General features: G+C 41.0%; 1 protein-coding gene across 1 annotated transcript; it reads left to right on the top strand.

Annotated features, from left to right (window-relative positions):
• Positions 1-290: 290 nt before the first annotated feature.
• h2az2a (H2A.Z variant histone 2a) lies at positions 291-12642 on the top strand. Its single transcript, XM_068001274.1, has 5 exons — positions 291-399; positions 4000-4077; positions 9006-9119; positions 10206-10335; positions 12287-12642. Exons 1-5 carry the CDS (start codon positions 397-399, stop codon positions 12346-12348), a joined length of 387 nt encoding a protein of 128 aa, XP_067857375.1. The 5' UTR covers positions 291-396; the 3' UTR covers positions 12349-12642.
• The last annotated feature ends 1971 nt before the right edge of the window (positions 12643-14613 follow it).

Here is a 14613-nt window from a genome sequence, read left to right as displayed (position 1 = left end):
TTCTTTTGTTCCATCCCACAGTTGAACCGCCGTCCAACTAAAGAAGGAGATTTCTAAAAAAAAAAAATTTTCAAGCAAGGAAAATATCGTTCGGGAAATAAATTCCTTTTTCAAACGCCCGCGTGTAAGAGAGTGAGAGGGGGAAAAAAAGGGGGTAGAAAGAAAAACCGTTGGCAAGGAGGGGGGGGGGGGGGGAAGAGGAGGAAAAGACGTTAGAAGAAGGGGAGCGGCGATTGGCCGGGCGGCGGATTTTGAATGAGTACGCGGGGCCGCGATTGGCGGGGTGGTTTGTCGTGGCCGCCGTGCCCCGGATGTCGGCGGGCCCCCGTGAAGTGTCGGTTATTGTTTGAGTGGAAAGTGTCGGTGCGAGGCACGGAGTCCTGACAGGAGCGAAATATGGTGAGTCGGTCGCCCTTCCCCGGAAAAAGGTGGGGAGTAGTGGGCGAGGGTTGAATGTGCCGGTGTAACTCTTATTCTCCTTTTATTATTATTTCACCGGCTGTTCGGGGTAGTAGTTGGGGGGGGGGGGGAATATTCTTCTTTTTCTTCCTCTTTTCCACTACCCCCCCCCCCCTCTCCTCCCTCCCCCCCCCCCCCCCCTCCCGCTCCTGCTCCTGCTCGCGCCTTTTTGACAGAAGCCGTGCGAGCGCGCGCGTAACCGCAGCCCGGCCCCGCTCCGGCTCGCTGTATAATTTTTTAATGGTTGTGTTGGGAAGTGTCGCTCCTCATGCACAATCTGTTAGGGTTGTATTTATTGCAGCGTGTGTGCATGTGCGTCTGCTTTTAAATTTTCTCTTTGCGGGTTTTTTTTTTGAAATGGAAACCCACTCTGGGAAATTTCCTAGTGGATGAGTGAGTGGCCGATCTCCCCCTCACACTTCAAACTCGCATCCACTTAACTGTATTTTCTCAATTAAATATACATATATACATATAAGATTGTTCTTTGGCTTTTTTCCCCCCTCTGTAAATTGAGACTGGGATGTGTTTAAAAGCGTCCTATGGTAATTGGTTTAATACACTTATTTGCATTAATGTTATCGGGGTTATCCCCCCCCCCCCCCGCCTTTTATTTCCCCCCCGAAGGAGCGAGTTATGGAAGATTTGTTTGCTTGTGACTTTCTCCGATGCCTGTCCGCCGTTCTTCAATCTGTTGCTGTTTTGTTTTGTGTGTGTGAGTGAGTGACAGCGAACTGGCGGGAAAAGCTGTCCTTCCCTCGTCATTGAGGCTCGGGTGCGATCGGTGTAATGGGTTCGGGCTCACTCTGTCACTGTTCAGTGTATATTCTTGAATTTGACATGTTTGTAGATATCAGATGTATGATGTGTTTTATTTTTTTTTAAATCACAAGTGCTGGTCTCATTTAGTAACTAAATTTATCGCAAGCAACTGCTCGAGTTTAATAGCTGTACTAACTGAAATTGCAATCACTAAACATTCAGACTTCAGCAAACTTTATTGAAGTGTATGACTAAACACTTAGATCTGAGTGTATACAAATCTCAATTTATAATTCAGACAATTTTAAAATGGTAGGAAATTGGCTGTATTCACTGAAGTACTTCTCTCGATTTTGAGCACTAGTGGAATTGTAACAGAAAAAAACCCACACCAGATGCAGGCTATTCCAAACTAGGCTAGTTTAGTTACAAAAGTGCTTTATTCTGCTCCATTTGATTTAATGTTTGGCAGAACTACTAAAAATTTGAAAATGGGTATTATTATTTAAGTTTACAAGGTGATATTAACCCTGCATTTTATAATTGTAAACAATTTTACAACACCAAGTTATAGTCCAACAATTTTATTTGAAAATCACAAGCTTTCGGAGGTTTCCTCCTTCCTCAGGTGAATGTGGAAATGAAATCCTCGAACCTTTCGCATTTATAAATCACAGGTATTGTTCTGTGATTTATAAATGCGAAAGGTTCGAGGATTTCATTTCCACATTCACCTGAGGAAGGAGGAAACCTCCGAAAGCTTGTGATTTTCAAATAAAATTGTTGGACTATAACTTGGTGTTGTAAAATTGTTTACAATTGTCAACCCCAGTCCATCACTGGCATCTCCACATCATGCCTGCATTTTATAAGGAATGGATAAGTACTTGAAGGGAAAAAAATTTGCAGGGCTACGGGGAATCGGACTAACTGGATTGGTCTTACAAAGAGCTGGCACGGGTTTGATGGGCCGAATGGCCTCGTTCTATGCTGTAACCGTTCTATGATTGGGTTGACAGTTTTGTATTGGTTTCAGCCCAGTTTCAAGTGTGTCGTGTTGAGTATATAAATGTTTTTACAGTCTCCGCCTGAAAAGTTGGTGTCATTGTGCTTGAAGTAACTTGAACTAAGCAATAGCTTACAGAGGTGGGAATTTACTTAAATGTTTGAATGATCAGATAATTCAAATTGTCAGTGCACTGTATTTATAGGAGAGGGTGGAAATGGCCTGCAACTTTAGTTATTCTAATGTGACACCTTAGAGGGGTGGTGTGAGGGAATGTACTGCTATTGAGTTATTTGGATTTGTTTCACAAGTTTTTTGTGTAATATTTAAAGCTGCATTCACTTAAGATTAGGGGAGTGGTGTTCTTTGGTAGATTCATTAATGGCAGTTATATGTGTCTAAGCAGACGGGTTGAATTCTTGGCCACCTGCATCGACCAGTTTCCAGAATCTCTGTGGTACAGAGATGGGTGAGCAAAATGTGCTTGCATCTGTGACTGATCTAGAGAGAGGTTGGCACTGACTGGGTGAAGGGTGTATTAGTCTGGTTTTATGCTAAATGACTTAAGAGCGTTGAACTGCAATACATGGGCATAATTTAACTTGCATGTACTACTACTGTAAGTGGTGCCTGCTTATCAAAAAAAATTAAGATCTAATTGTGGTATTTGCACTGGATAACGCCAGCCACTGAACAAACTTTGCCTAGTTATAAATATTTTCTGGTGTTCCAAAATTCATTGCTGCACCAACAGTAGATTCAAAACAAATGTGTGTAACTTGTATCCTGGTTTACATTCAAAATCCCATTTCAGATGTTAGTTACTTGCATCCCAAACACATGCTGAGAGCAGTATGTAATTGTTCATATGCCAAATAATAGAACAAATAAGCCATCCAAATTCAGATTGCTAGTTTTTAGGGCAGAAATGCACTTTGAGGACTAATGTTTTGGTCAATCGTATGAAAGTGCATCATTACAGAAGTAGTATTAAATAGAAATCATGAACTTCAGTGTGTGTTGAAAGTAGGCTCATTGTCTGAAAAGTTGTTTACAGTTAAGTTTTCTTTCCTAAATTTCTTGAACACTGAATAAATTTGGAAAACTGGACTAATATTTCACGTATCCAAATGTGAAGTATCAGCCGTTGCATAATTAAAATGTGTTCTACATACCTGGAACGTGCTTTCCGAATAACTTTTTTCCTCCTCAGTTTGTTAAATTGTTGTTTAGCCCAATAAAGATATCGCTCTGAGTTTATAAAATTGCCTTCAGTGTTAAATGCAATTGCTTTTCAGCTTAATTCTAGAGTGCTGCCTCCTGTTTCAACTGGAAATGTTGAACTTGCATCATGTGGTGTCACAAGTGAGAATTAAAATATACCTTGTGGTGTGTCTCTTTCTAAAATGCCAGCGTATAGTTTAAAAAAACTGGCTAGACTGATCAACATTATATATACTTTGAGTATACAAATTTCTAGCCATTGGACATTTATAATATTAATGAGTCTTGCTGATCTAATGTGAATCCAGAATACGTTATGAGACAATTATATTTTTGCTGATATGACTGCATAGAAGAGAAATTCTGTATTAAAAGTTGAATCATGGTATATTTTTTTGAGCAGCCCTCCTGCATCCCTCTAGACTTAAAAAATGTTCATTGGTAGAGCTATCCTTCATTTGTGCAATTGCTGCAGGTTTTTATAGATCCACAGAAGTTTAATTTGTTTGGTCGATTTATCTTCCGCTCTCTCTCTCTCTCTCTGACAGGCTGGCGGGAAAGCTGGGAAGGACTCGGGAAAGGCCAAGGCTAAGGCAGTTTCCCGCTCTCAGAGAGCAGGATTACAGGTAGGCTTTGTGTTCAGAATGGATTTGACAGAAGACAAAAAGAGGTGTATTTTCAGAATTGGAACCATACCTCCAAATAATTGAGGTTCTATTTATAAAAGGAATGTAAATGAGTTCTATACAAGAACAACTTGCATTTATATCGCATATTTAACAGAGAAAAATACCCTAAGGTGCTTCACACAGCCCTACTCCAGACCTTATGATGGAACACCTGAAGATGATTTGGGCTGGGGGCACTTCCCTGAAAAACTTGCTGCAATGATTGGCCTTCGACAAATAACAATCTTCCCAACCTGCCTGGTACTACTCCAGCTACTGGATGGTTTTCCCATTGACCTCAGTTTTCCTGGGGTGCCTTGATGCCATACTATTTCAGATGCTGCATCTCCTCTGGCATTCAGCTCTTGCATCCATGTCTACATCAAGGCTGTGGTGAGATCTGGAGCAGAGCGTTTCTAGAAGAACCTGAACTGAGCATCAGTGAGGTTATTGGCAATTAGATGTCGCTTGATGGCACTATTGATAGCTCCTACCTATTACTTTACTGATGACTGGAAAAAGGCTGATATAGCAGCAACTGGCTAAGTTAGATTTATCCTGTTTTTGGTTAATTTTCCTCATTGTTGGGCAGACACGAGTTGCATTGGAATAGCTTTGCTAGTGGGGCAGCTAATTCTAGTGCACAGGGCTTCACTACAGCCCAAAGCCTTCACTGTGCCTACTGCACTCAGCTGCTTAATGTCAGTCAACTGAATTTTTGGACACTGGCATCTCTGACGACAAGGCCTTAGGGGAAAAAAGTACTAGTGTCGTCCACTCGGCATTTTTGGTTAAAGATGCTTGCAAACACTTCAACCTTATCTGCTTAGGGTTTTTTTGCTTTTGGTGTTTTAGCATGTAGGTAGTCCTGTGTCATAACTTCACTAAGTTGGTACCTAATTCAGAGGTATGCCTGGTGCTGCTCTTGGCACACCCTCCTATACTCTCCATTGATCCATGGTGGCGAGATGTGCCAAGCCATGAGGTTAGATTGTGGTGGTGATTGTCCATAGTGCCACATGGATATTCAGTCTTGGGCTATTAGATCTGTTGTTCATCTGTTCCACTTCGCACAGCAGTACTGCCACACTACAAAATGGAGAATACCCTCACTGTGGAGACAAGACCACCATCACAAGATGTATTGGTACCCTCATCACCTAACACCACCAGTCCGGTAGCTATGCCCTTCAGGACTACAAAGCCATTCAAAGTACATTCTTGTTTTTTTTCCAAGTGATGTTCAACATGGAAGAATGGGGGGCAGCAAATAAGGTAATCACCAGATTTCCTTGACCTTATTTGACCAAAAGTGAAAAGAGCTACTGGAATCTGGAGTCAATGTTGAGGACTCCCTTGGCCACTCCCACCCAACGGTATACCACTATGCCCCACTGCAGTGTTCAAAGAGAAGGCCAGTCATCACATTCTCGGGGCAACTAGAGATGGACGATAAATGCAGCCTTGTCAGTGCTGCCCACATCCAGATAACAATTATATTTTTAAAAATTAGCGAGATAATGTCAAGCTTCTTGATCACTCACCAGTAAATGGTGAGTAATTGCCACTGGGCAAGGTCCTGAAGGGTGCTAATTGATTCGTACATAAGTAATCAGCATCCTTGGGGAGAGAGGAGAGAAAAAAACCCTTTAAAAAGAGAGGTTGTCACTCCCTATTGTCTTGCTGGGCTGTGCATCTCTAGAACAATGGTGATTCTCCACCTTTCTGGCAGTATAATGTTGTGATGAGTAGCCACAACACTGGCTAGTTTTTCCCCTTCCTGAGGCCAGTTGTAGAACACCTGCTGCCTTGGCTGAGATCAGCTAACTCACATCAGGACTGAGACGTTTCTGGTCTCTGCAGCTCAGCTACTTAGTACATAAGCTTACTGAGCTATTTGTGGGAAAATAGGGAGGAGAATTATTTTGTGCGCTAACTGTACAATGTTGCAAGAATGAAAGTTGACAAGGGCCCATATTTTTGTTCAGGTTGGATTGTTTTTCTTGAAACCAATTTGTAATTGGCTGAAGTACTTTGGGTAGGGTTGTTTGTTTTGTATATAGCTCCTGAAGCTTTCTAAAGTTTGGAGAGGGGCGAAAGTAGGTAGCATATTTTAGGCTGTAGAACTATTGAGACTCCTCCCTCCCTCCAAATTTATGAAGCTTCTGAGACATTGCCAGGAAATGTGCTCTGCAAAGCGCATGGCCCTGACTCTGGGTGTGGCTAATAAATTGTCAGGTAATCTGAATTACACACAAAATAAGGTTGAAAGAAGGAATTTTAGAAGTCACCTCGAGCTGATTTGAAATTTAGCCTCATCTGATGGGTAGTGGTTGACTTTCCCTTTTCAAATTATTTTTCTAGTGTTCATTTACTGTTCAGTAATGAACAGGTGTGGATCTGATCTCTTGGCATGAGCTATTGCTATTAGAAATAGTTTCTTAAACCTAGTACCGATTCTTTTTTTAAAAAAAACACTCCAGTAACTTGTCAACGGCACAAAGTTGTCTAAATGTAAACTCTGGATGTTCAGCCACAGTTGAACTAGACTAGTTTGCCCTCTCTTCGTCAGTGAATTTATCCAATGAGTAGCTAAAGATTGTCGATCAACAACAATTTGCATTTATAAAGCGCCTTTAACGTAGTAAAACATCCCAAGGCGCTTCACAGGAGTGATATCAAACAAAATTTGACATCGAGCCACATTGAGAAGCTTCCAGGTTTGATCCCCAGTCTGTGCTGAATTAGTTGATCTCACGGAAGGTGAGATAGGACTGTCATAATTGGTCTCCTGGCTCCTGGGCAAAGGAAGGAAAAAGTGGCTAGGATTTTTCCTTTTTCCACCCCTCTCTTTGTGAATGTTGGGTTGTGTTCTTCCCGTCACGTAGCCTTCTAAGGCTCTTGCATGAGGCATGCTCATTTGATTGAGTTACTGAAGGCGACTGGGGAGTCAAACCCCAGTGAAAGCAATACCTTCAGGAAGGGAGTGAAAAAAGCTTAAGGGGGCATTTAATCTTGTTGAATTGTTTAGTGTAGAATTACTCAATGATCTTGAGTGGGCATCCCATGGATAGTTGAGGTTCCTGTGCTTATTTTTCGTGTTAGTTTCTGAAAATATCTGTGTAATAAAACAACATATGGATGTACTCACTACTAAGGATGCAGTGTGCTTTAATGTCTGTCAATTTCAATGTTTAAGTTGGGAAAGTTTGGCTCTGCATCTAACACTCCCACACATTATCAACAATGTTGTATGGCACTTTTGATTCACTTCTATAGTTAGTGTATGAGTTAAGTGACATCTGTGCACCTGCTGCTCTTGTTTAAATGGTTAAAATTGGCTTACTTCACTCTTTTTTTTCTTTGGCCAGAGAAGCGCTCAGTTGGATAATGATCCAGTTTTAATGAAGTGAATGCAGGGAATCAATGCATGGAGATGCTAGTCCTGTAGGAACAGTCCCTCGAGTCTGTTCCGACATTCGGTTTGATAATGGCTGATCTATACCTCGGTTCACATTTATCTGCCTTTGCTCCATCTCCCTTGATACTCCTACCTGATAAATTATCGTTCTCTTCTTGAAAATTTCAGTTGACCCCCTTTTTGGGGAGAAGTGGTAAATGTAGAATCATTGAAACGGACAGCACAGAAGGAAGCCATTCAGTCAATCGTGCCTGTGCCACCTCTTTAAAAGAGCTATCCAATTGGTCCCACTCGCCAGCTTTTTCCCCATAGCTCTGCAAATGTTTCCCTTTCAAGTATTTATCCAGTTCCCTTTTGAAAGTTGCAACTGAATCCCCTTCCACCACCCTTTCGGGCAGTGCGTTCCAGATCATAACAACTCACTTCGTTAAAAAAAATTCTCCCCATCTCTTCTGGTTCTTTTGTCAATTACCTTAAATCTGTGTCCTCTGGTGACTGACCCTTCTGGCAGTGGAAACAATTTCTCCCTATGCGCTCTATCAAAACCCCAAATAATTTTGAACACCTCTATTAAATCATCCCTTAACTTTCTGTGCTATAAGGAGAACAATCCCAGCTTCTTTAGTCTCTCCTCATCCCTGGTACCATTCTAGTAAATCTCCTCTGCACCCTCTCCTAGGCCTTGACATCCTTCCTAAAGTGTGGTGCCCAGAATTGGACACAATACTCCAGCTGAGGCCTACCAGTGATTTATAAAGGTAACCCATCTTTCAGTGTAGTGAAACCGTGCAGAAATACTAAGGGTTTTGCATAGAAGGAATGACCATTAGAAGATTGAGATATAAACATTAGAATATTAAGTGTAAATGCTATTTAACAAAATTATCAGGATTGTTTTTTTGTATGCCTTCCTTTTGGGTGACTCAAAGCAGTGAAAGTGTCAAACCTTTGGAAAACCAACTTCGATAAAATGTTTAAACATGAGGTTAAAATAATGCAACAACAGTTCAACATCAATTATAAGACCAGCAGAAATTTAGTTTGCATTTTTGACTTGGGTTTGAGGAGGAACCATCTTTTGATGGAATTGGGGGGAGGCAGTTAACCAAGAATTCTGTTAGCAGTCCAAAGAATGAGATTCAATGTTGCCATCTGTAGAACAATTACTCCAACAAGAATTATGATCTTCAGGAGAGAAACCAAAGGGCAAGGGATTTGTGGGTGAGGCAGTTGGAGAAATATAGCAGCCAATTTTGAAGAAAAGTAGACTTTTTTTTTTAAAATGCCTCTTCAGTTTGTATATTAAGCCATGGATCTAATCATATATTTTATTCGGACTTGAAGAACTGTATAACAATGTGAAAAGTGGCAATGGATGGAATACAGATGGGTTTTATTCCTTGCATAGGATGTGTACACTCTTATGATTATGCTGACAGCTTTCACTTGGTATTCTTTCTTCTAGTTTCCTGTGGGTCGTATTCATAGGCATTTGAAGACTCGTACCACGAGCCATGGACGGGTGGGTGCTACAGCTGCAGTGTACAGTGCAGCTATCCTCGAGTATCTCACTGCTGAGGTAGGCGATGATGGATTTGACCTGTATTTCAAAAATTGGGCACAATCTTTTTAGTTTTGGATGAGAAGAGTGTGAATAAAATGAAGGCCATAAAATTGTGTTGCTGATTTTGATTGAGACATTCTTGACTACCTTGTTGTATGCTACTGTGATTTTTCCACAAAGCTTGCATTTCTATAGCATTCCTCAAATGCAGGAAGACTTCAAGCGGTTTACAGTGAGGACGACAAATAGTTGATACCAAGGAGAAGGGAGAAATGAATATGATTATGGCTGGGGAATCAAAGGCTCTGTATAGAAGAGATTTTCAAAAACTGAATATGGCAGAAAGAACTGGGCTGGAGCTTAGTTACTAGCCACCATTGATGGTGCGAGTGATAAGGAGAAGCTTGTTAGAGGAGCATAGTGCTGGTGCAGATATACGGTGAGAGGAGGTCGGGTGAGGCGAGGCCATGGAGGGATTTGAAAGTCAGGACAATAACTTGCACTTGTTTAGTGATCCTCACGTACAGGATGACTTCGACCTTTTCAAGGAGGAGGAAAGGGATACAGTGAACTTCAGCATAGAGGAAAGCAGAGGGACATAGAAAAGCTAGGATGGGGAGTTTCTGAAAGCAGGGAAGGAGTTGACCAGGTGGAGGGAACTGTGTAGAGAATTCCAGGGGCAGGAATGTAGTGGCTGATGGTGAAACAGAGGGAATGGAGGGTGTATGTGAGTATATGAGGTAGGGCTGGACAAGACTTTGAAGAGATATGAAAGCAAGGAAGAGAATTGAAGTTCACTTGGGAATGGGGAACCAGTGGAGTTTGAAGAGGATGGGTGGTGTGGATTTCTTTCCTCTTATCCATCACCTCTTCTTTCCTTCCTTATTTTCCAGTCCCTCCCCAAACTTGGAAATCTGGGAACATTGACCTGCTCAACATCTTACTTCATTCGCAACAAAACCTGTGTTGTAAAGAAAAATACTGATTGCTGATGGAATTCTTATTTTAGTATATAGTTACTGTTCTTTTGGCTTTAATATATTCAGAAATTATGAACAAGAGAATTGTTAAAACCTGGCTTACTAACTTGATATTCCATAGGTGTTGGAGTTGGCAGGAAATGCTTCAAAGGACTTGAAAGTAAAGCGCATCACGCCACGTCACTTGCAGTTGGCTATCCGAGGTGATGAGGAGCTGGATTCACTGATCAAGGCAACCATTGCCGGTGGTGGTACGTGTTAACTTGATGCAGATGTAGTTGTTTTCAGGGGAGCTGCTGGTGTGCATGAATAGGGCTGAGATGGACATTTGACTTGCATAAGACACACTACATCCAAGATATTTTATATCAAGGAACAAAACTTAATGAGCTGTATATTTTCTGGCTTTTGCCTTGATTTTGAGCTTTTTTCTGAATTACCATTAAAATACTCAATATAATTGTGCAGATGAAACTGCCTGAACAATTTTAAGGGAAGGTCCTATCGATAAGACCGATAAACTTTCTCGAAGTGGGAACGAACTTAAGGTAATGCAGACACTTTGAAGTCTAACAGTCACTTCAGAACTTTATCTTACTGACCATATTTACACGACCTAACGTTTCATCTCTATTCTGCTATTGACGGTGGATGTTAAATGTGCTGATAATTCCTGATTTTTTTTTTTACTTCAACTACATTGTTAGGATTATACAGTCGACACATTGGGGAAAAATATTCTTTTGTAGAGAATTTCGGAAGCGGCCCTTAATGTTAATCTAAATTATCGACAATGACTGAATTGTAGAACGGTCTAAAAACTCACTGCACTTTCCACATTGAGCAGCTTTGTTGTACATTCTTGAATATTGCACACTGTTCCACTGCAGTCATCCTGTTGCTCTTGAGCTGGCCTCAGATGTTAAAGTGCAGCGGTGGGTACATTGTCTGCTTTTTTTAATAACTCCAAATAGATGGTCTCTTCGGTCAGAAACTTGCTGAAGATTCTGCATGCTATTCATCACTCAACTTTGGACACATCAATGCGTTTAGAATGGCTCTTGTGCATTGGTCACTGCGCGTTAATGCTTTTGCATCATCTGAAAATCCTGTATTCTAAGAGCATTGGAAATTCAGTGACGTTTCAGATGTCTTTCTTGGCACTGAAAGAACAAAGTTATGCAATTAGTTCCGGTTCGTCTTTTCTTATGAAATAGTGTGCACACTGTAGCTGTTGCATGATAATTCAGTGTAGTGGTATTGGTTTTTCCTTCCTCTATCCCTGCATGGAAGGAGGCTGTGGAACTGTACCCCAGCATGAAATTGGTATCTTGAGGGGGAAGTATCGAAAGATTTTTTCAATCTGAAAAATTAAATTTTATAGCTTCACAGACTTATTTCAGGTTTCTTTACTTTGCTTTCTCTCTTCTCTCCCTCCTCCCTCTCTTTTTTTCCCCCCTCCCCCCCTCCCACACCTCTGCAGTGGCATATCATAGGAAATGTCTACTCATGTATTAGAACAGCTCCATCAGTTCCTCGCAGTCCAGTCTGCAGTGGAGTTCCTCTGGGATGCAGAAGGCCTGTCCCTGTAAAATAAGTCATGGAGGGGCTGAGGAGAGTAGATCTAAAATGGCAGGAAACTGTGAGGCAAGAAATGTGACATTTTCATATCGGTCACTAATTTTCCAGATTGAACAGAAGTGCTTTAAATTGCCTTCACTTGAGTAATTGATCAGCGGAATTATTTTTCCCTTTTCTTTTAAATGATGCTGGTACTCGTGGTAGAGTGTTTGGCTAATCTTGTGTTCAAGCCAGGCAGTCTTCAACCTAAAGTTCTCAACAGATGTTTCAAATGATCTATGGGAGATACTGCATTTTCATCAACAGAAATACCAATAGAACAGTAGGGAGAGCTCATTACATATGCAATATTAGACCATGGTTGTAATTTTTTTTAGATTGTATCTGATTTTTTTTCCATAATAGCTGCTTATTATCCATTGTGTTCAATTTTAACACACGTTGGCCTACTTTGAAAGCTGTGGGGAACATTCCCATCTCTCAGAATGATCATCTTGAGAAAGGGATCAAATGGAGGTGGGCAGTCTCGACTTTTTTTGTTGGGTGAAATACTGTGCATAAACTTGATGAAGTTACGCTCTGTGAGCTGTTGGATTTGTACATGTTTTTTTTCTGTTACAGGTGTGATCCCCCACATCCACAAGTCTCTGATTGGGAAGAAGGGACAGCAGAAAACTGCATAAGGCCCAGTTTTGAACCTACCCTCTTCCTCCCTACTGTCGTACTGTAATTTGGACAGAAGAAACCTGGGGATACTTGGCATATTTTTTTTAAAAAGAGTAGTTAAAATAAAATGGAAGAGTTTTAGGAGATGACTTTAGTGTTCAATATACTCTGAAAGACCCGTTTGTATGTCCTACAGTTTAGATATGAAGCTGTATGAAAATATAACTAGAAGATGCAGCAGTTTGTCAACAACTAGGTTACACAAGTGTGTTTTATACAATAAAACAATTCATAAAACCATTTTTTAAAAACCTTGTGTTTACCGTGTGTCCTTTCAAAAGATGATTGAATTAATTACTAGGGAAGGTTGGAAGTACAGCATTGTCCTTCTAAGTAATTTTTTATCATTGGCTTTTCAATACTTACAGTAGTTGAACTGCAATAAAATTCTTTAGCTGAATTAAATGATTAAAGGCTCATGGGTTTTGGGGATAAATTTACATCTGGTTTTAATGTCTTGATGCATTTTGAAGCTTGTACTTCATTTCACCAGTTACTTGGTCTGTCAGTAGCAACAAATCATATGGTGTTGCTAAGATTCTTTTTAAGATATTTTCTTTGCTGTGCCACATACTTTTCCAGATGGATAACTTGTTCCTTGTCTCTCATCAACACTATTATGGTTAATGCTCTGATCTTTGCAGTAACGAAGAAATACCAGCATACATGTTCTTCATCACTGAAGTCAAGACAAAGATTTCCCAGGACATCATAACTATAGAACTCCTTAGCTCTGTCTGCCTTCTACAATCTGTACCCATTTAAAACCCAAACTTGGCAACATCTAATCATTACTTAATTTACATTGTCTTCTATTCCCTTCAGTTTTGGTGTCCTGCACAATGGTCTTTGTCTCTCCCTATTTTGTACACACAGTCCCCCACTGCTGTTGGGCGAATGAGCTCTTCTCTCCCTTGCCTATCTTGTGGAGAGGGACGTGGCCCCTGCTGAGCAACCCCTGTGACAACAGGATGTATCAAACTTGGCATGTGAAGGATTGTAAGCATCAACCTACATTTAACTGCTCCGTGGTGCAGCATGTTGGGTACTAGGAACAAAGGAACAGGAGCAGGCCATTCAGCCCCTCATGCCTGCTCTGCCATTTGATAGATCATGGCTGATCTGTGATCGAACTCCATATACCTGCCTTTGGCCCATATCCCTTAATGAAAGATGCCAAAAAGCTATCTATCTCACATTTAAATTTAGCAATTGAGCTAGTATCAATTGCTGTTTGCGGAAGAGAGTTCCAAACTTGTACCACCCTTTGTGTGTAGAAATGTTTTCTAATCTCACTCCTGAAAGGTCTGGCTCTAATTTTTAGACTGTGCCCCCGACTCATAGAATCCCCAACCAGCAGAAATAGTTTCTCTCTATCCAACCTATCCGTTCCCCTTAATATCTTATAAACTTCGATCAGATCACCCCTTAACCTGGGAAACTCGAGAGAATACAACCCCAATTTATGTAATCTCTCCTCGTAACTTAACCCTTGAAGTCCGGGTATCATTCGGGTAAACCTACGCTGCACTCCCTCCAAGGCCAATATGTCCTTCCAAAGGTGCGGTGTCCAGGTGCGGTCTAACCAGGGTTTTGTATAGCTGCAGCATAACTTCTGCCCTCTTGTACTCCAGTCCTCTCGATATAAAGGCCAGCATTCCATTAGCCTTATTGATTATTTTCTGCACCTGTTCATGATATTTCAATGATCTATGCACCTGAACCCCAAAGTCCCTTTGGACAGCCACTGTTTTTAACTTTTTACCATTTAGAAAGTACCCTGTTCTATCCTTTTTTGATCCAAAGTGGATGACCTCACATTTGGCTACATTGAATTCCATTTGCCACAGTTTTGCCCATTCACCTAATCTTATCAATATCCCTTTGTAATTTTATGTTTTCATCTACACTGCTTACAATGCCACCAATCTTTGTGTCATCAGCAAACTTAGATATGAGACTTTCTATGCCTTCATCTAAGTCGTTAATAAATATTGTGAATAATTGAGGCCTCTGCGGTACTCCATTTGTCACATCCTGCCAATGTGAGCACCTACCCATTATCCCTACTCTCTCGCTCAGCCAACTTCCGAACCAAGTCCGTACTTTTCCCTTGATTCCATGGGCTTCTATCTTAGCTAACAGTCTCTTATGTGGGACCTTATCAAATGCTTTCTGGAAGTCCATATAAATAACATCCATTGACATTCCCCTGTCCACTA

The sequence above is a fragment of the Heptranchias perlo genome, chromosome 20 (genome assembly GCF_035084215.1).
Source record: "Heptranchias perlo isolate sHepPer1 chromosome 20, sHepPer1.hap1, whole genome shotgun sequence".
In the NCBI taxonomy this organism is placed as follows: Eukaryota; Metazoa; Chordata; class Chondrichthyes; order Hexanchiformes; family Hexanchidae; genus Heptranchias; species Heptranchias perlo.
The sequence above is the reverse complement of the archived record's forward strand: the minus strand, read 5'-3'. Positions and strand labels throughout refer to the sequence as shown.